General features: G+C 37.5%; 1 protein-coding gene across 4 annotated transcripts in view; it reads left to right on the top strand.

The window, feature by feature from the left end:
* LOC140144687 (uncharacterized) overlaps positions 1–20,840 on the top strand; it is a 156,042-nt gene extending 135,202 nt beyond the window's left edge. For 3 of the 4 annotated variants that reach the window (XM_072166495.1, XM_072166496.1, XM_072166494.1), the window contains 4 exons: positions 14,204–14,303; positions 16,733–16,837; positions 17,031–17,237; positions 19,430–20,840. In XM_072166495.1, the coding sequence (XP_072022596.1) occupies positions 14,231–14,303; positions 16,733–16,837; positions 17,031–17,237; positions 19,430–19,488 (444 nt within the window). In that variant the 5' untranslated portion in view covers positions 14,204–14,230 and the 3' untranslated portion in view covers positions 19,489–20,840. Of the gene's footprint in view, positions 1–10,880; positions 11,000–14,203; positions 14,304–16,732; positions 16,838–17,030; positions 17,238–19,429 lie in introns of those variants that run through there. The other variant, XM_072166497.1, reaches the window with a different exon arrangement.
* The last annotated feature ends 1,340 nt before the right edge of the window (positions 20,841–22,180 follow it).

The following is a 22,180-nucleotide window of genomic DNA, read 5'->3' as shown; positions in this document are numbered from 1 at the left end:
TCCCAGTGCCGCCGACAAGGGAGGGGGTAACCGGGTGCATTACCCCGGGGCCCGGGGTCCTAGGGGGCCCGTAAAAAGTGAAGAAAACACACTTTACTAAAAGCAAAGAAAAGTGGCCTCAGGGGCCCGTAAAAGGTAAAGAAAAGATACCTTGTAATTAAGGCACATTTTCTTTGCTTTACTATACGGGCCAAAAAGATCTCTTTTCTTGTCCATTAGGCCTAAGGTATCTCTTCGTTACTTTTTACGAACCCCCGAGGTCTCTTTTTTCTTTTTATGAGTCCATTAAGGTATCTTTTCTCTGCTTATTAAACTTTTTTACATACTCACTAAGGTCTCTTTTCTTTTCTTTACGGGCCTATGGTATCGTTTCTTTGCTTTTTACGGGCCCGCTATACGGTCTCTTTTCTTTGCCTTTACAGGTCCATTTATAGAAAGGTCTGTTTTCTTTGCTCTTTTACGGTTCATAAAAAGCAAACAAAAGGAGCGGGCCCGTAAAAACAAAGAAAAGAGACGTGCATTTTTTTTTAAATACAAGATAGCCTTTGAAGCACACACACTCTAATAAATATTTCACTTGAATTTACTCTTTGCTTTTGCCAAAATGATCATCCTCGATATAATGAAATCAGGGGAGTGCAGCTTAATCGTGGGAACACAAATTGCACATTTTCTCGCGTTTCGCGCGCATTGTGCTCTTCAGTTTATTATTTGATAATTTACCTTAAAATTGGCAATTTTTCCGCACTTCGCACGGAGTTTGTTGCAAATTTTCGCGCGATTCTCGCGCATTTGTCCAATTCAACGGTTCATGCTTGGATTATTTTAGCTTCAAATTGGCAAATTTGTTGCACTTGGAAGTTGTTAAGAGAAACTTAATCTGGGAGCAAAATGCCACTTTCAAATTGCAAATTTGTGCGCGCATCGCGCGCATTTGTCTCCTCTAATGTTCACATTTGATCATTGGAAGCTAAACATGCTACTTTCGCTCCGCTGCAACATATATTCAAGGATTTTACACCAACCTCCCTCCCCATGTCACAAAGAAATTTACGCCACTGCTCCGCCCCCCCCCAACACACACACACACACACACACACGCACACTTATGAAGTCATGCACCGTCATCACTGATCAAAGGGGCCCGTGCGTTCACATTGCCCTCGGGCCCGTAATGGCTCTCGGCGGCACTGCTTTTTCCTTACCTAGTATAATGGTGAGTGATGATTAGTGATAGAATTTTAAATGTCCAAAGTGAAATATAATACGATAGACCTATAATATCTTGAAATTTGCAACATGAATATGCTAAATTAATATATATAGACCACTTGGCATGTGACGTCATTGCCCGGCAGTATGCGCGGGCATTATGACAATTCACATTGTTCTTTGCCCTGCAGTGTGCGTACGCATCGTAGTTTGCTAAGGGCATGTGCATTTTAAATCGCCCGCCACATTTCAAGAAAGCCATTGAACAGTGTAGCGGCTCGTTCGAGCATATCGATAGACGAGTCCCTCTCCTTTGTTGATAAACATTGATGTCAAGTGGTCTATATAAGATGCATTTAGGGGAGGGTAATAGAAAGTGCTACTCAATTTATTGTTTAAGTTACAGCTATTTTAAATATTTGACATTGGGTAAAAATTGAAAAAATAACAAAAACATAGTTTTAACCCTAAATAACTCCTTAATGTACAAAGTATTAAAAGGCGGGAACTTTTTGGATATTAATTCAGACATACCTATACTCTTGATTTATTGTGTTTTCATGTAGGGCACTATGAAAGTGGAAAACCAAGGACCGTAGAGCTGACGCATGCCCTATTGTCCATAGACCTATACATGATCATCCTGGGGGCAGTACCGGTAGAGTAGCCAGCGGGGGGGGGGGGGGCAGAGTGCCCCCTGACAAAAAATGAAAGAAAAAAGTGCCCCTTTGACAAAAAATGAAAGAGAAAATCAGGAGGGCAAAGGAAAAGAAAAAGGGCAAGGAGCCCCTTTTCTAGCAAAATTCAGGGCCAAAATAGTGTAAAATACAAAATTTTTCCGCGCTACGCGCGCACATTGTAACAATATAGCCCTTTTCAGCCGGATAATGGGCGAAAATAATGTAAAATACCATTTTTTTCGCGCTGCGCGCGCACATCATCCCAATAAGGCCTTTTCGGGAAGCTCGAAGACATACAGTCTCTATGTAGGCCTATTGTATGATGCAACTGCATTTTTTTCGTCTGTGCCCCCAACATTTTATTTTGCCCCCCCTGACCAAGAAAGCTGGCTACGCCCTGCCTGGGAGCAATAATTACACATATGCTCTTCACTAAAATGTCACATTATTCATCATAATGTAACATATTTGCACGTAGGTCATAATAATAGTTACCAAGTTATAAATATGAGGCTCAATATTGCAGGTCCAAGGTCATTGTGCATGTTATCATGGTTGGCGTTTAAAAATTTAATTTCCTTCGATCCATGCTTCGATTTTCGAGAAAGCAGCTATAACTGGCAATTTGCGCAGATAGCATAGGGCCTACCGTACTCTCTCCGTACACGTGCTATTTATGTCATTCATGTTATCACAAATTTAATAGCACTATAGCACTGATAGTTTCATGGGTGTGGTATTAGTGCAATTGACAGTGTTATTTTTTGAGGTGACATGCGGCCCCTATAGACGATTTCCGTAATTGACCACTTCGTCGCCGTTGGTGGCGTTTGGCTCTGCTAACTCATGTTTAGCGGAGCAGAAACACTGAAAGCGAGGTCAAAGATCAAATAACATACTCCCAAGTATGCAAAGTTAATTTGCTAAGTAACTATAAGGACTATCTAGCTGAAACTTGGTACATAATGTAGTATAAGTAAAATAGAAGTATATTACGTTCAGCATTTTGCAATTTTAATCTGCATAATTAATTAGAGTTCATTTTATTTTTCAAGAAATTAACCCTAATTAATTATGCAGATTAAAATTAGCAAAATGCTAAACATAATATACTTCTATTGTGCTTGTACTACATTATGTATCTAGTCTCAGCTAGATAGTCCTTATATTTACTTAGCAAATTAACTTTGCATAATTGGGAGTAGGCCTATGTAATTTGATCTTTGGCCTCGCTTTCAGTGTTTCTGTTCCGCTAAACTTGAGTTAGCAGAGCCAAAACGCCGCCAACGGCGACAAAGTGGTCAATTAGGGAAATCGTCTAGGGCGCACACCACTAAATAATCTTCCCATTGAAACACGTGTAAAAACACCGGTTTTCTTTGCTCATTTTGAGGCCTTTTGGGCTCGTTTAAAAATATTTTATGATGACCAGTCGATTGCAAATCGATGAAAGTTTAACATATGTTTCAATGTACGGGGGTTCTTCCATCTCGTTTTCCCGCTAGGAGGCCGCGAACAGCGCCCTCACTGTTTTTGACATGCTCTCAAGACTGCAAACCCGATTCTGCCATTTTTTAATTCGCGGACCTATTTTCTCAATAATTATAAAAATGCGACTTTTTGGCGACTCAAATTTATGTATAGGCTTTACACTTTTATTTAAGCTATAATTCGCCACTCTTTCTGATTAATAAGTATACAGACCAGCCCAAAATACCTCAAAAAGTTTCTGTTTTTACCGGAACTCATTAGGGTTACACAAATGGCGCATTGATTTAGTGGTGTGCCCCCTCTATAGGAGAATTCAAAAATAGCATATTGCGCTAATAACGCGCTATACACTGCAAAAAAGTTGGTCCAATCTTTCTACCTATTTGGTTGGGCAAACTCTTTTACTTATTTGTTGGTCACGGCTGCCCAATAATAGTTAAATCTAAATTCTTATTGGGCAACCTATTATTTTGACCATTTATTATCTTTATTTTACTACAAGAGGAGTAAAGTTGCTTAAGTAGTGTGTATAGGAAAACGGACAGTAACTGCAGTATGGGAGGACAGAAAATGTGACTCTCGTGCTCGGTCTCCTGCACAACCGGTTAATTACGTGGTCCTGGTGGTTGAACGACGAGTGTCAGGACCACATAATTAGCTGGTTGTATGGGAGACTAGCATGAGAGTCACATCTTCTGTCCTCACATCGGTAGGCCGTTTGCACGTTAATTGTACGGACTATCTTATCTCAAAGTAAGCTATAGTATCAGATCTTTGATTTATTCAAGATGGCGAATTTCTTGAAAAACGTGATGTATTTTTCTTTAAAAGATTCCCTTATCACAAATTCTTTGCCTTTCCCTCATCTGATCATCTTTTCATGTGACAGAAGTGATGCTGATTTTATGAAGGTTTGTTTTTTGCTTTTCCGATAATTTTTTAATTGTTTTTTTTTTTTTGGTCTAAAGGAAAAGATCGCCTTATTTTAAACCCAGATTTGCACATTTGCCCTTCAACGGATTTGCACAATCCGATTAAGTTTTCTTGAGTCTAATGATCTTGAACTTAATCGGATTGCGCAAATCCGTTGAAGGGCAAATGTGCAAATCTGGCGGTTTCATGTCACGTTCCAATTATAAATGGCCCTCCGTCTTCTTCATCATATCCATCTTTATCCTTATTCAGTGGCGTAGGCAGCAGGGGCGAGGGGGCAGAATGCCCCTCTGACAAAAAATGAAAAGTGAAAATCGAGGAGGTAAAGAAAAAAGAAAGAAAAAGGGAGGAAAAAGAATAGGGAAAGAAAAAAGGAAAGAAGCGACAAAAACTACCCGGTGAATGAAATTATATTCATATTCATATTTATCATCTCGCAGTAAAATGCTGAATTACATAGAAGTTACATCTGTTAGAGTTAATTGTGGCTCTAAAAATCTAAAATTTACCAAGACATATTTTTACCTGTATAATATTTTCGAAATTTTAGTATCATTTTGACCAATATTTAAAACTATGACAGGAAAGAATGTGCTGTAGCGCCACTTCTCCGTGTTACTTAGTTCTATGAGAAAACGAGTATTTTGTTGACAAAGATGGTCATGTAATTTGTTTGACTTACCGGGTAGTTTAATGTTCCGTAAATTTTACGGTAAAATAAGTGAGTTCTATTGCCAACCTTTTTGCCGTAAGAACGATGATTTAACAAGTATTTTACCGTAAAATGAGCATATTTACCCCGGGGGGGGCACTCACATGTTAAGGTGGTACGGGTATGTGCGGCGGTCAAGGGTCCCTTTTTCAGGCTCTCCGGCAGTTCCTTAAGCCCCACATTTGAATCTAATCCAGTTCTTTGAGCCTCAAACTCTGACAATTGCAGCTCTTTAAGCTCAAATTTGGAAAAAATTTGGAAATTTTTAGCTCAACAGCCTATAATTTGGTCCAAATTTCAGTTCTTCAAGCCCCTATTTTGCCCGAAAATCAGTTCTCAGTTCCCAAAGTTCGGCGCTCCGCGCCGCACACCCCTACCAAAATTTAAGTTGAGTGCCCCCCCGGGATATTTACCCGCATATTTACGATATATTGCCGTAAAATATACGGTATGCGGTATGAATGTACGACACTAGCCCGTAATTGTATACGGCAATTACCTGGCAGTTCTATTGCCAACGTTTTCCCGTTACAATTACAGTAGTGCCGTAAATAGGCATTTTTGTACACGACAAATCATGATAAATTATAATGAAGTAGTCTTTAAACACAATCTGTCATACGGCCATTTACTATTTGAAAAATGTGGACGATGCAACACATTACAAAATAATCCAATTTTACGGTACCAACATGCCTATTGTTAAATGTTTAGAGAAATAGTAATTCAGTTTACGGTTTGTAGTCCAGTCAAAGTGGGTTTTGACTCACCACTAATTGCAACAGAATTTTATTTCACTCCTATGAATGTCAGAGATGCCCCCTGAACAGCATACAAAAAGTATACTAAAATATACTTGGTGGAAAGGTAGTTTTTGGCGGGAAAATGTCATACAGGGGTCAAATTTCAAAATTGCTCCAATCATTTTAAAAACTACACCAAATTATTCCTCTAGTCATAAGGGTTCAGAAAAAATATAGTTTGCCATACCTGGGATGTACGGTTCTTGAGTTATAGCCGAAAAGGTCAAAGGTCAAATGTTGGGTTCAACAGAGGTCAAAAAACTAAAATTGTCTGATTTAAACCAAAATGGTCTCAAATTGTTCGGCTTGCAAACCTAATTCATTAAAAGAATATTTGCACTGTTTAGGTTGTTTAATTACATGCGTAACATCGAAAACTAGGTCGGGGTCAATAGAGTTCAATGGTCAATGACCTCTTTTACCCTGCTACCTAGGTAACGAAGCATCCAAGATATGGCAAACTATTCTTATTTTGGAGTGTTTTTAAAGGACGAACGAACACATTGAGACCATTTTTAAGGAGATCGGAGCCCATGTACAGCTTCTACATTACCTAGGAACATCATGCATGTTCATATTATGTACATAAAATATTAAAATATCTTCTATAATAAATTCAGGGAAAGTACTGTCCACAAAACTGTTTTAAAATCCCAAACATGTAATGATCCAGGAACATTATTAACCAATTATTGCCAATGTTTCCCGCAATGTTTTCAATTCACCACATGGAAAAGTGTATACGGCAGCCAAAACGGTTACATCTGACACCATCGATGTTCGCGTCGCTCATTCAGCTCTCTTCAAAACGTGCGGGAGCATACGTGCAACACCCACTAGACAACTATATCGGGAAACCGCCGTGCCAATAGTAAAAAAGCTGCCTTCTGACGCTCTCGCTGTGACGATTGAGGGCGGAATCAATGAAATGCCAGAGGATGGAGGCTGAAGACTCGGGCTGAAGACATCGATCGAACGAACCTGTGAAATACCCCTTTTTTTAAAAATTTCGCGGAGACAATGCTCAGAATACCCCCTTTTTTCGCGATTTCGCGGTCCGCGATTTCAGTCAACAAAATACCCTTTTTCCGCGAAATTTAGAACACACATGGTTACCACTTTTTATGTTGACCTGGGGTACCGGGATCGGAGCATTTTTTCGAAGTTGACCCACGTGGACCCCAAAATTTGACCTTTGACCTTTTTGCTTATAACTTGAGAATGGTACATCACAGATATGACAAACTATACAATTTTGAAATTTGACCCCTGTATGACCTTTTCCCGCCAAAAACTACCTTTCCACCAAGTATATTTTAGTATATTTTTGATATGATGTTCAGGGGACATCCCTAAAATATACAAAAGTGAAAAAAATTATGTTGCAATTAGTGGTGAGTGACACCACTAATTTGTTTAGATTGACTGGACTATTGTGCCGTAAAACAACGGTGATTTCTAAGAGTGTAAGTGAGCAACTTATATTTGGTGTCAGAGGGGACCATGACCTGAAAAAAGAAAAAAAAAGTGCAGTGATTTATAGTGCGCTACACACAGGCACAACGCCTAGACAGCAGGTTGCACTCATCACCTGTCTTCAATCATATAATAGATTGAATACAATACCGCTCTTTTCAAAGAGACTAATCTTACAGGTGCAAGTGATTAGCATTTCTTTGACATCTATCGTTCAAAGCATCGGTACCGCATAAACGTTGTAGTGCGGGGCGATATAGTCAAAATTGTATTCATCTATTGCTATGGTAGTTAATCCGATTAACTATATACGTCACTTCTACGGCGTATAGCCTAAGTAACTCCTCCAATGGAACGCATCGCCTGGCTAATAATTATTTGGTGCAGCAGAGACACTAAAATGAATAGGCCTACACGGGATCGATACACGTGAATTGCTATGCACGATTTTGATATCAGACGAAAATCTTCGGATACCGGGTTAGAAAATGATGAATATCTCCCGTAAATGATTTCGTCTCAAGAAACCAGATGTGGTCTCATACACTTGAAAATACGTGTTGAACAGATATGATAGTCGTTGGCGTGCGCTTTGAAAAAAGGCCATGCGCTTTGAATTCAAAAACTCTAATTTTATATTGCGTTGGTCCTGTATGGACTACAGCGCGCAGCAGGCTATTGACCTTTTTCCCTCTATTCCACAATGCACTATTCCAGGGGGTATGACGTAGTTCATCAACCTCATAGATCGTGTGCATCCGATGGTCTTTGCCAGGCCTTTGCAATTATTTTGTCTTAATATGGGCATACTGATTCCATATAGGCCTATGCGGATTATCGTAAAGGGCATCGATGTTACTAATTATGCAATTATTGAATACACGAGTGATACAGTTACGGAGCGATTCAGAACATCTGTGTAAGAGATTGTGTCCGGGGATTGTGTTTACGTTTTATTTTCATCTCCGAAAAAAAAGTGAAACGGACGCCAACAAAATATCACTGCGTGTCCCGTCATTAGTTTTTCACCATTAGGTCTATAAAATGTATACAAAGTTAGGTTTCAATAGCAGGAAACTTTTTTTGGTGAGGACACCATGTCCATTAGGCATAGAAATGTTGTTTTTTGCCCCCGAAAGGTATTAGTGATCGCGCGCCATTATCGTGATTATCGTGGATTCCTTTTTTTGTGATGAAGGCACCAGCCGAAATGTCCGTATTCCAGAATGTAATGAACATAACTCTGTACTCCCCCGGGGAGATGATGTATTTTGCGACACTCATACCCCCTGGAATAGTGCATGATGGGAAAGAGGAAAAAGGTCTATAGCTGCACTCGCTATTCAAGTGAAGGCAGTATATGACCATTGACCGCAATGTCGTACAAGCTTACTCACACAGCGAGAAATCAATTACCCCGGCTATTGTCATATATAGCCTTAGTCAGGTCACTTGGCTAATTATGCATCTCATAAGGTCTGACTAAAATGGCCATGCATGGGTGGCTGTGGATTCAACCTACCATGGCGATTTCTACCATGAAGATATCGGCAAGGGGATGACACTCTTATTCACATTTTCATTTTACAACGCAAACCTATATCGAATCCCGGTGGTTTGCGAATAATGATATGTCCGCATCCCAGATCAATTAAACCCTGGTATGAATTATTTATTAGCTTTCGCCACGATCCGTTTTGCAATAACATAAAAGCACTTAAAATAACAGCCCGTTGAGTTCAATGAACTACGCCCTGAAACCGATGGAGAAGTGCCCCGTAAAGAAGCTCTCACATTGACCTCTATACAGGTCAGTGAGCTCTCCATACACAAATGAACAAGTACAATAGGACAAGGCCAGCACCTATGACCTGCTTAGTGACATGTTATTTTGAAGTCTTCTAAAGCTTAATATCTTGAAGATTAGTATTCGTTTGTAGGCCTACATATGGACTGCGCATTTATGATGCAAAATATTAGTTCTTATATAAAATTACAAAATATTGGTATTATGACACACGGTATAGGTGATATAAAACGACTAATAAAATCATGTCATCATGGCGTCATGTCAAAGGTTCATTATATCCCGTATGTTTGTCTAAATTAATAAATATTTTCAGAACAATTTCTACACCCATTTAATATGTACTCAGGTGGAACCCGACTTTTTTTAATTTTCATTTCTTTTTATGTAACAAATTCAGGTTTTTCCATTGCGTGGGGCTGCCGGGCAATACAAATTTAATGCTAACATTGAATAAACGCGGAATTAAGAATATGCGTTTCTAGTATATACAGCGTCTGACTCTACCTGAGGACCTAGCCTGAGTCCCATGGGCTCCAAGAATGGCTCTCCATACACAAATGAACAAATATAATGGAGTCATTGGAGTGTCCGACTGCCATGCAAATGAGCCAAGTGTCCTCTCAAGCAGGGCTATGACACTCACCTCATTTGCATGGCAAAATTACCCGTCTCCTATGCAGCCAATTTGGTTTCGCTCCATCGAAATCAAGCTGGTCACGGAGGAGACTACCCTCCTTTGTGTTTGTTCATTTGTGTATGCCCTTTGTGGAGTCTATAATGACTTAGGCTACGCTCTCAGCTAGAGTCCGACGCTGCATTGTACTAGAAATACCTTTTTTTTTAAATCTCTATAGAGCCAATCGGGAACACGTATTCGTTTTGAAAATATAGCATTAAAATTAGTATCACCCTTGTGGCCCCGTGCAGTGGAAAACCTTAATTCTTTCATTAAAAGGAAATGAAAATTAAAAAAAGCACGGATCTACCTGTGCACCTATAAAATGGGCACAGCAATTTGTCTCAAATATGAATGAATTTTAAGAAACATACGGGATATGATGAACATTGACCTGACGCCATGATAGTAGGATCTATTAGTCGTTTTATATACAATGTATATACCGTATTGTCATAATACCAATATTTGTCATTATATATGATGAGTAATATTTAGCAACGTAAATGTGCAGTTCATATATATGCACAAACGAATACTGATCTTTATGATATTCAGGTTTTTGTACATCACATATAACATGTCAAATAGGAGGTCATACGTGTTGACCTTCATCTATTGTATTTGTTCATCTGTGTATGGAGAGGATTAACGCCATTAAACTCCATCAATATTAGGGCGTAGTTCAGTGAACTCACCGGATTGCTGTTCCAAGTACTTTGATAATACAGATAATATGTATTAATGGGTCGAGGCGATTGCATTGAAAAACCTAATAAATTATTCATAACAGTTACGTAATCAATCGATAGTGCGGACACTTTTCATTTGCAAACCACCAAAATTCGTGATCTTTTAGCGTTGGAAAAGAAACCACGTGAATAGAGTGCCCTCTCAAGAATATCAACTCTCTGTCTCAAGGTATGCTCTGTGATATCGGGGCGATGATACTGTGCGCTGGTAAGCATTTCGTAAGGTGTGAAGAGGCACGCTTCGTAGCGCTGGAACAGGTACCCGTCAGATATCGAGAAAGTGTGACAAGAGGCTGTAAACATTAAGGTTAACTCATTTGAACTCATCTATATATTAAAAGACCGATCATCTGACCGTCTCAGTGTACTCTGTGGTTGAGCCTTGCAACACCTTCCGGATTTTCTTGCAATAAACTTTTCCTGCTGACCCGAGTCTTGCAGTGCTGCTAAACAAGTAAGTGCCCTAAACATTTTATATTTTTCGTTTTAGTATTGCAATATTGATAACAAAATTAATTTCAGTTCAAAGTACTGTTAATTTAAATCAGTGTTATCTACAATGGCCCATTTGATTTTGACATCTTCTGATCAGTCACATTGTTGGAACGATATGTTACCTGTGAAAAAATCAAGGGTTATAATTATTTTAAATATTTTGCAATAGTTTGACAATTACTCTATATAGAATGACTTTAAATTTATTCTTATCACATCATCAATAAAATGGTATCCCAATTGAATATATGAATACAAAACCCACCCAAGTCCATACTGTGGCCAAATTGAGTTAAGCATGGGAATTTGTTGCTATGCATAGGCCTGTCATATGTATGAAAAAACAACTCAAATTCATCCACTGTGTCTATTGAGCATGTGAAAAATAGCATGTATGAAAGAATCACCCAAGTCCACGATTTGAGTCTCGTAACACATTGATTGCTGGAGAGTGACTTTGAAAAAAAAATGGGTTTAATCACGGCAAGTGTGTGGTTTATATTACATGGCAGAATGCTTGTCAACATTATACATACCTGTGTGCTTTATTTTGTATTATCTTACTAGTGGTAATCTCATTCAAACATTGTTGTCTTTGTATATGATTCAAAAAACCACCCAAGTCCAAATTTAAAATGAACCCCACGAAGTCCCTGAAATGCTAATCGTCATACTTAATGCAGTTTAACCCACTCATTTGCACGTAAAACTTACCATATTGACCAGGTAAATATAACTGAAGGAATTAAAATGATACACACGTTTTTCTCGCAAAATCACTTCCCATGGTCTTGGGTGGGTTTTGTATTCATGTATTCAATTGGTAAGAAATTTGGTTATACCGCGAGTACAATACCCGGATTATCCACCAAAAAAATATTCACCTTCCCCCAATTAACTCAGACAAGACCCTTAGACTATTTTGCAATCTGGACCAGAAAAGTTTATTTATATCAAATTAAGAATATATCTATGTCTTCAAAAAAATAATATTTCTGCTTTCAAAAATATCTTATAACTTGTTATACATAAGCAACACTTTACATTAAGTACTATACAACTTTCTTTTTACTAAGTTTGATGCTATTGTATAATAATAGTAATTGTACTTTTACAATGAAAGTTCAAAATAGTTCTGCAACTCCAACTGACAAAATTACAGTTTGTCTCAACATGCTCAAAAGATTTTTGTCCTTCAAATTTGAAAGATCTCTAACTTTTGTAACTTCCAAAATATATTAGCTTTTGCTTGATTGCGAAAAAAATGTACAAAATGTACAAATGTACAAAATATCAAAAATATAATAGTCAACAGTGTATCTAATCTTAAAGTGCAAAACGAAGCCACACATGTCTCCTACTTAATCTATGACTTTCATTGAAATAGCTTGATTCGTTTTATGGCGTGACATTGCAATTTCTGAAAATGGACGAAAACTGCATATGTGTATAATTTACAGGGCATCATAACACATGGATCCTTTATCACCATCGTCCAGCCGCACTGTAAAATATATTGGTGAAATCCTACATTCTTTTATAGGAAATAAACATTTCAATATGACATCAGATATTTAGGTTGAAAAACGTACTTTTTATGTGATTTTTACCACAATTGTTACCCCAAAATGTCATTATTACAGAGGATTAACCTTCCTCAAGGATCCTCCGCAGTAAATTAATCTTCTTCGTTACGTAGCTGTGGGTTTGCCAATATACTGTGGATATAAATGCATGCTGTGACACTAAGGACGAACCTTCTCTATACTTTTATGGAAAATCCATCTCTGCCGGCATTTCAAATGATGAAACTCACACATCGCAATAATTGTCTTCAAAACTGCCGCCAAAGAAAGAATAGTTTGAGGTCACTCAAGCGTAACAAATCCTCAGTCCATACAAGGATTGCTTCGTAACATCATAAATAAACGATAGATATCGACTATTTAGTAAAAGTAAGAACAGGACACAGCAAATATATACTGCATTTTCCAAATAACTTTGTGCTGGTCGGTTAGTAATTTTACAGATTTTCAAAATAGGTTGCTTTGTCAAAACTTGGAATTCACAATTTTTACGCAATCCTCTCTAACTTCTACTTGAAACGTTCAATTTTTAGAATCTAAAAAATCTGAGAAAGCTAAATATATATATTATGTAGAATGTACAATGCAAAACAATATGACCAATAGAAATGCCGTTCATACCCAATAATTTCCATCTTTCTCGGTATCAATCATTCTGGGACACCCTGTATCTCCGCACTGTGTAGTCGTGCGGAAGACTCTTTTCAAGCTCATTCATCTGTAAAGAAATGTCCTTGAGCACGAGAAATAGGGAAATAACAAAAAGCAAGCCTCCGAATCTCTGCGTGAAAGTTATGGAGCGTAAACTCTCTCATTTGCATAACAAGGAACCACTTTTAATTAAAAGAGCCAACGCCCTTTATATCAGTTCAGTTGATCGGATTGTCATGATTTTGGATCATGATCGGGCTGAATTTTGGTAGAAAAGGGGCTCCTTGCCCTTTTTCTTTTCCTTTGCCCCGATTTTCTCTTTCATTTTTGTCAGAGGGGCACTTTTGTCTTTCATTTTTTGCCAGGGGGCACTCTGCCCCCCTGCCTCTCCCCACTCATTAACAACGATAAATCAAGCAAGGTTTAAAAGTAAGTGGCTTGTAGAATGAACTCTTGCAAAACATCAAAGTCTTATTTTTCAATAATATACTGATTTTCATAATGAAAATCGGTATTTTTTTGCTGCTTCGACCAACAGTACCTTGTCTACCCTTAAAGGGCATATCTATTGCAAAAACATTTTTTAATTAAGTTCAAAGAGAATAATTATTACATTACAACTTGACACTCGTTGCAATTTTTTTATTGGTATTTCTCCTGAAAAAAGAGAAATTGTGTTGGTAAATCCCCCCGCCACCCCGTTCGAAGCGAAATTGATTTCCAATGCTGGAGACTTTCAGTAAATGAAGAGTTAATGTTCACAAGCAATTACATACACATGAGCCCTTGATATGAGCTGTTTTGATATTCAAAATCTAATGCGGAATGCCTTTTTGTTTCAATATTATATTTTTCAACTTTAACTTATTTTAATTGGAAACGTAACAAGACCCTTATAATTGTTTTTGTTTCTTTCCTATTTGCAGATACACTGTATTTACAAAACACACAACATGAGGGGGTTTGTCATTGCGTTCATGGTCCTTTTTTCTGCCGTTATTGTAAATTCACGATGGGCCGGAGAAAGTAAGTAAAAGAGTCGATCGGTATTGGTGCACACCAGTAAATATACTTTCAGTACAAACAGGAAATAAACGTCATTTTCTTGACCTGAGAGCAACTTAGCTCTTCAAAACTTACACTTTATGCAAGTTGAAGGTCAGATAAGGGGCTGGCATTTTCTTCGGAAGGAGGGGAGGGGGGGGTCCCAAATATACTGGGGGTGGGGTCATAAACCTTTTGATGACCAAAATGTAGGGAGTCACAAGATGACCACAGATAGTGTGTATTTATTTTATTCAAAAAGACTAATTTCAATACAATTTTAGCCTGTTTAAAGGGGTAAGGTGTATCGGGGGGGTGATAGATTGGAGCATGTTGAAAATGTCGACCAAATCTAAAAAATTCCATGCATATATATTCATTTGTACAGAATTGAACTGGCTAAGATGATGTGTATATCGAACATCAGTGTAATGTATCATTGGTCTTTTGTTCCTAAAACCAATGACCGTGAAACAAGGACAGGACAGGGCAGGGAACTGAATCGGACAAAAGTTTAGAAGCGTTCTGGCGGTCAATTTTTAAAACTTAATTATTTGGAAGGTGATTCAGTAGGCTATAGATATGATTAATAGAACTGAAAATTCTTTCAAACTTTTGTCCCTATTTATGCAAAAACAGGTTAAGGTCAGGTGTATTATGAACGTCAGGGTAATATCTTACTGGTCAGTTTGTGTTATTGTTCCTAAAACCAATGACCGTGAAATAAGGACAGATAATTATAATCCTTTTTAAAGTACGTTTAGGCTAATATTTGACCGATAATTTTCTTTCTCACTTTCATATTCTACATTCTCTACAACAATCAATTGCTTTTACAAGCAGCATTCCACTGATCTTGCTCTTCTCGACATCTGCAACAATATTTCCTCATCTCTTGGCTCATCACCATGATGTGACTATTGGCATCTTCCTTGACCTATTTAAATGCTATTAATGGGCCTAAATGAGGACAATAATTGTTGTCTAAAACCAAGCCAATGGAAATGGCACATTTACAGCTTTTGGTCAATTTTGTCCCAGTATTTCGAGCCTTTTTTATACTTTCAGTGGGCGATTTTTCCGGCTCACTAGTAGGCGAAGTGTTCTATTTTCTTTTCAAAAAACTCCCATGCCCACTGCACTCCATGCAAATCCAATGTTGTGCCCCTTAGCTCAAGTCGTCGCCTATATACGCACCCTTAAATGTTTGCAACCAATACAAATTAATGGGAACACGTTGATTAGGCCTATTGTAAAAATATTTATATTTGTGGATATTTTTCAAAACGGGTTTATTTTTATTAAAAAAATCATTTTGAGGAAGAAAGGATTACAAATATATAATGAGATTCATCAGACCAATGTCTATGCAAACGTAATCGAGTATCTTTACCCCCTCCCCCTAAACGAAACTAGTTTCGTTTATAGGACGTCATCGATCTTTTGGTTTGTGCCCTTGACAAACTGTTTATCTTATTTCAACGTCAAGGTGCATCCATTGCTGAAAACAAGATGTAATTACGAATTACCTTTAAACATGGTCTAGTCGAAATCTGGTCAATTTCACTTACATTTGTATGTCTTTTGAACCCTTCGATGTTTTCTTCTCATTATGTGATGCGATCCAGCAAAATCAGTCGGAACTCGGAAATATTGATTTTGAGATATAGCAAAACAAAGGTAATATTTCCTGTTGTTTTGGAAACTTTTAATTGCTCATATCTTTGGTTATTCAATTGTAATGGGATATTCTGCAAAATGCAGCTTTGTAAATGCATTTTACTATCCAAACTGAAAATTTTATATTTCCGAGTTCCGACTGATTTTGCTTGATCGCATCACATTATATAAAACATGTTTCATTTTGTTTTGAAGCCCCAAGGCATGTCAGGGAGCTCAAATATCTAAAACAGTTGCCAGTTGGAGTTGGACGACCACATCTTTTATGGACATTATCCAAAGCTACAATGCGTACTAAATTTTTGGCTTCCATTTTTACCGTTTCCGGTGTACCAAATCTGTATTCGCTTTAACCATCATATCTTAACAACCAAAAATCGCCTTTTCATCAAATAACTTTTATTCTGTAGCCTTGATTTAAGAATATGATTATGGGTAATTTTAATATCCTGGCACGTAAGAAACCAGAGATGTGATGATGGAGGTAGAACTTTTTGGATGACGCTCGTATATAAAAATTATCGTATATTGGCTTAGAAAACGGGATCATTGACATACTAAAAGGTCAAAAATGCTACCCATGTTTGCGGCACGTCCCCGTATGGACATTTGTATTGAGTACCCCTCCCCCCACCCTCCTTTTGGGGCTCGATTTGGAATACCGATCTGATTATTCTGAAAACCTTTATGCAGGCTGCAGATTAACTATGACATTTTGTTACTTGTTTTAGCATGGACATGTTTGGATTTTGACTCTGATGTGTGTTCCCGAAATGAAGGAGAGTGTGACAGCAAATATACCGAATATATATGTCCAGCAACGTGTGGACGTTGTGGTAAGATATTTGAAAGCTTAAAGTGTATATAGCTGGGATGAAAAGCCGACGATCAATCGAAAATTTTGACCTTTCATATTGAACATAATACATTCCAGTGGTATAAAAATCTCAACTTTTTTTTCAAAAAAATTGAGGCTGTGGATCACGAAATGCCCTTTTAATTATGACATCTTTTATTTTTCTTTAATAGCGTGTGAGAATAGGGCATTTTATTGTGACGACAATGAAGATGTATGCGCCTGGGACGAAGTTTTCAAACAGGATTGCCCTGTAACATGTGGAATTTGTCCATGTATGAATAATGAAAATTGGTGTGATGACGAAGCTAAACTTGGTTGTGACATAAACAAAGCTATTAACAAGGCGTGCCCTCTACTGTGTGGAGATTGTACACCAGGTAAGAACAGCATCTTTCTTGCACTAATTAATATGCAGCTTTAGCCTGATCCCTCTGGCTGGGAAAAATTATAGGTTGACCGTCATTTTACGACTGGCCCTCGAAGTCTACGACGTCCGGGAATCGCCTAATTTACATGCAAAATCATGCAGTGTTTCTGTAATGAAAAGGCTGCTTAAAATTATTAAAAATTATTCGAGCTCTCCCATCTGTGGTACACTTGCAGTATTTAACATTACTAATCATGACCAATCCAAATGTTGCCAAAATTATGCAAAATTCTGCTAATTTTAATGCTTAATTTAGCTGTCCAAGGGTTTTTCTGAGACTTGAAATTAAGGGCGCACAACCATATAATTCTATTTGGTGGTGTGAAATCTTAAACTAGCATGTGTGGATAAGTGCAATGAGTTAACCAAGCACTTAGGCATAAAAAAAATTGTTTGATTGGCGTAACCCGACCGACCCTAAAAATAGGCCCGACCCTAGACTTTTTTTCTTATTTTTTGCAAAAAATTAATAAAAAAATCAAAAAAGATTAACATTTAAGAAAAAAAGAAAAAAATTCGTGATTTTCAGCTTAAAATGTGTGTAAAAAAAAAAAAATAAAAAATTGCCGACCGACCTACCCTATTTTTTTTTTCATGTTACGCCAATCAAACAATTTTTTTAAAGCCTTATCAGAATGTTTTGATAAACAATACATTTTTAGTTTGATAAACACTATATTTGATGGTTATTCATGATGTCGGGAAAGGCAGATATTAATATATCTGTCGAAGTCCGATACGTGAAGCTTGCAATTTTGCAGTGAGTAAAATTCACTGAGTTTTGACCAAGCAAAAAATTGTAAATATACAAAATGCTTATCGGATCACAAAATCTAACCATTTTCTTGCTACATGTATTTACTCCCTATTCCATAAAAATACTGATTTTTTGGGATAAAAAATATCCTGTTTTGCCAAATGAAACATATCTATACCCTAATCCTTTAGTTAGTCCTAACTAGCAATAAAAGTTAAATTTTAATATTTGGCCAATTTTGGGAATTCAGATTTCACACCACCAAATAGAATTATATGGTTGTGCGCCCTTAATTTCACTTCTAAGAAAAACCCATGGATTAAAATGAGCAGAAATTTGCATAATTTTAGACAAATTTGGATTGGTCATGATTAGTAATATTAATTCCTGCAAGTGTACCACAGATGGGAGAGATCGAATAACTTTTAATGATTTTAAGCAGCCTTTTCTTTACAGAAACACTGGCATGGTTTTGCCTGAAAAATAGGAAATTCCCGGACATCGTAGGCTTTGAGGGCCAGTCGTAAAAAATAATGAAGGTCAACCTATATTTTTTCCCAGCCAGAGGGATCAGGCAAGGGCTGATTTCAACCATCATAGCTGTCGCTTAAAACTGAGTCGCTCCTGTGAAGAAAAAATGACGTTTTCTTAAGGCAAATTTAGCACATATCTCTATGGGACTCTGTTTTGGTGGTGTGAGATCATAAGGGCCAAAAACATGCAATTATTTAGGGTGTTTTTCGTATACTGTGACAATCAATCCCAAAGACATGTACGAAGTCTAATTTCAGTTTAGGCCCTATGCATTGTAATTTTTGAAAAGGCATGTTTTATTCTTATAACCAACCATTTAATTAAAGCCATATTATAACATTTTCATTCAAAATAGATAAGTATTTCTTTGCCATAAAATGTTACCTTTTATTATCAGATATGTCCCCTTTTAATTTTGCGCCAAACAACCGAGGTAAAGCCAAGAAAATTGGAATTTACTACCAGCGCCGATGTCGCCAATGTGTATCACTCCGTCGGTTGTGTTACGGTACTATCCTTTGATGTGTATATCCGTCCCGCACGCAATGCACGTACTGTGTTGTCAATATTGTGTACGCGTTCGACTAATATTTCCATCGTAATAATAAAACGCCGAATCCGGCGTTTTATTCAAAATCTCGGATTTTGACCAAACTACAGCACCTATAGTCTTGATTTTTTCAGGGTATGTTAGTTTAATAAAGTACAATATAATCATGTAAAAAACAGAATTTTGAAAAACTATTGAGGGCGTTCTCCTCAGCAAATGTTATTATATGGCTTTAAAGTAACACAAAAAACGACGTTTTCTGTTTAATAATAGTACATTATATTTTATCTGTTTTTAACAGAGCGGAGGTCTGAAGAAACGTTTTTGAGCTTGCTGAAGCGTATAGTTGAGAACATGTGATTCGAACGCGTACAAGTTAATGCTGAGATGGACTATGGACACCTTTGATTCATAACGCTTAAGACAATACTTTTTTTGTACAAACCAGCATAGCCGTATCCGGGAGGCGTAAGTTTTTTTTTCTGCAACCATAACGGGACGCAAAATGCTACCCTAACCCTAACCCTAAGGGTGATAACATGATTATCGCATTTTGCGTCCCGTTATGGTTGCAGAAAAAAAAATCAAGCATCCGGGAGCCGTACCCTATCGTCATGTACGTATGTTGTACATATTACATCTCTGCTATTAGATGCAGTTGTGGTTAAAACTATGGGCCCGAGTTAAGGGACCGTTCACAAACAAAATTTCATCGCGAAAATGTTTCGCCCCCCCCCCCTTTACAGACCTCAAAGATTTCAGGGCCCCCCTTTTTGACATGAAAATTATGAGTCAACCCCATAGAAAAGCATATAAACTCAATTTTCCCAGGAAGATTTGTGGTCATTTTTTTCAGGGCCCCCCTTTAGGAGGGTCAAAACTTTTCAGGCCCCCCCCCCCCATCAGGCAACAAGTGTTTGTGAGCGGTCCCTAACGTCGGATACCCGTCGAACACAAAACGTTTCGTACGGTAACGAAAGAGCATACAAGGGTTACCAGGTTAACGGTATGGTTATAGGCCCAAAACGTTTTGTTGCCACAAAACATTGTATCATAATGATGTTGAAGTGACAAAACGTTTTGCTAAAAACGTTTGCAAAACATACATGTAGCAGGCCTACAATAACATTTCAAAAACAGCTACAGGGACCGTAGTTTTAAAGTATGAAGTTTTAAAGTAGTATATTCACAACAAACACAAAACGTTTTACAGAAAACGTTTTATTGGTGGGTTTGTAAGGGTATAAAATGTTTAAATAACGTTGCCAAAACATTCTTGAAAACGTTTTCATGACCTTTATATAATTGAATAATACCAAAACGTGTTTGCTGGGATTGTATGTCCTGCTTGTCATGCTTGTTGTATGTACTTGATATCCCTAATGCAAAAGTGAATAGAGAGCTTGCGGAATGAAGTTACTGGAACTTTAACGGCAACTTCAAAAATATCGATTCGATTTCTTGCTCAACTTCACTTCAACGCGAACGCCAGATTGGTTTCTGTACCAACAGCGTCTTGTTGTTTAAACTAGGGGAGTGTATCAATGGGTGATCAAAAGAAGGGTATGTAAAAGCGACTGCATCAAATTTCTCCCTTTTGTTTGCTGAAGTGGTTTGTTGGTAACACTTATTACAATATAGGCGCTTAGTTTGAATAAACATGGATTACATCTCTTGGCGATGACCAATGCAATGGGAATTAGGCCTATGTTATGAGCTATACGCTAATATTATACTTCTAAACATTTTATTATAATAAAAGCTCAATTATTATTCCAGTAAACGTCAGCTTTGTCAATTTTATATTTCCATCAGGACACAAGCCCATTTTATCTGTTTGCTCTCCCTAGCCCCCCCCCCACCACCACCATCACCACCTCTCCATATCATCCCCTCCCTCCATCTATTCATCTATCCTCACTTTCCCACTCCCCAGTGGCGTTGCCAGGAGTTTTCTTTTAGGAGGGCAAGGACTCCTCTTTGCATTCTGATCGAATTAAATATATCTCCCCGAATGATCCTCATTTTGTTCTTTAAAAACTCCCAGAATTTTGAATTTTAACCAACATATTTCTGGATGCTCCTTTTCTGACATTCTTATTTTTTGTAACAAATAGGCCTCCTCTTTTAATAATGAATAATTTGGTTGACATACAATACCCATAGGCCTATAATATGCGTATACTAGCTTGGCACATGTTAGACCAGCTTTCTGCTGAATTGGGGTACATAATGTAGGCCTAAATGAATAAAATAATAATTAAATAAAATACCTGAACAGTACAAACATATTTGGTTATATAGAGGTGTAAAATTATAAGACACGCAACGTTGTAAAAAATGTTCACAGTAGCTGCAATTCGCAGAAGTTCACTACACTGCTGGGTCCCGTAAAATCAGTCCATTTTACTGGAACTTAATCCCCTTGGCGTTGAAGTCAAGCCAAAAACTTGGTTCCGCAAGCTGATTTGGTGTACGTCATGAGCACACACAAATGTATATATCAGGTGTGACGTTTGGAACATTTATTTTGATCTATAATTCAATCAGTAATTTTTAGCATCATGTGGCATGTTTTTTACCCAAACCAAATTAGATTTCCAATAATTGGTCTATTAACTAGACAATACATAAGTGGTAATTATGTAGTCTATGAGGAAATATGCAAACCATTGTTTTAATTATGACGTATTTTCATCATAATTTACGGCACACTATACGCTGGCGAAGTTACGTAATAATCGGATTAACTACCATAGCAATAGGTGAAAACAATTTTTGAATATACCGCGCTGCACTGATACTTTCACGGGGTACCTCTGCATTGAACCATATCATGCTGATCACTTGCACCTGTAAGATTAGTATCTTTGAAAAGACCAGTATTGTGTTCAATCTACGATTGCAGACATACACATGTGATTAGTTCAATCTGCTTGTAGTGCAGCGCGATATGTTCAAAATTGTTTTCACCTATTGCTATGGTAGTTAATCGGATTTATTACGTAACTTCGCCAGCGTATAGATTCTGGCGTTAACTTTAACTTCAAGC

This window comes from Amphiura filiformis, unplaced genomic scaffold, assembly GCF_039555335.1.
Source record: "Amphiura filiformis unplaced genomic scaffold, Afil_fr2py scaffold_72, whole genome shotgun sequence".
Classification (NCBI taxonomy): Eukaryota; Metazoa; Echinodermata; class Ophiuroidea; order Amphilepidida; family Amphiuridae; genus Amphiura; species Amphiura filiformis.
The sequence above is the reverse complement of the archived record's forward strand: the minus strand, read 5'-3'. Positions and strand labels throughout refer to the sequence as shown.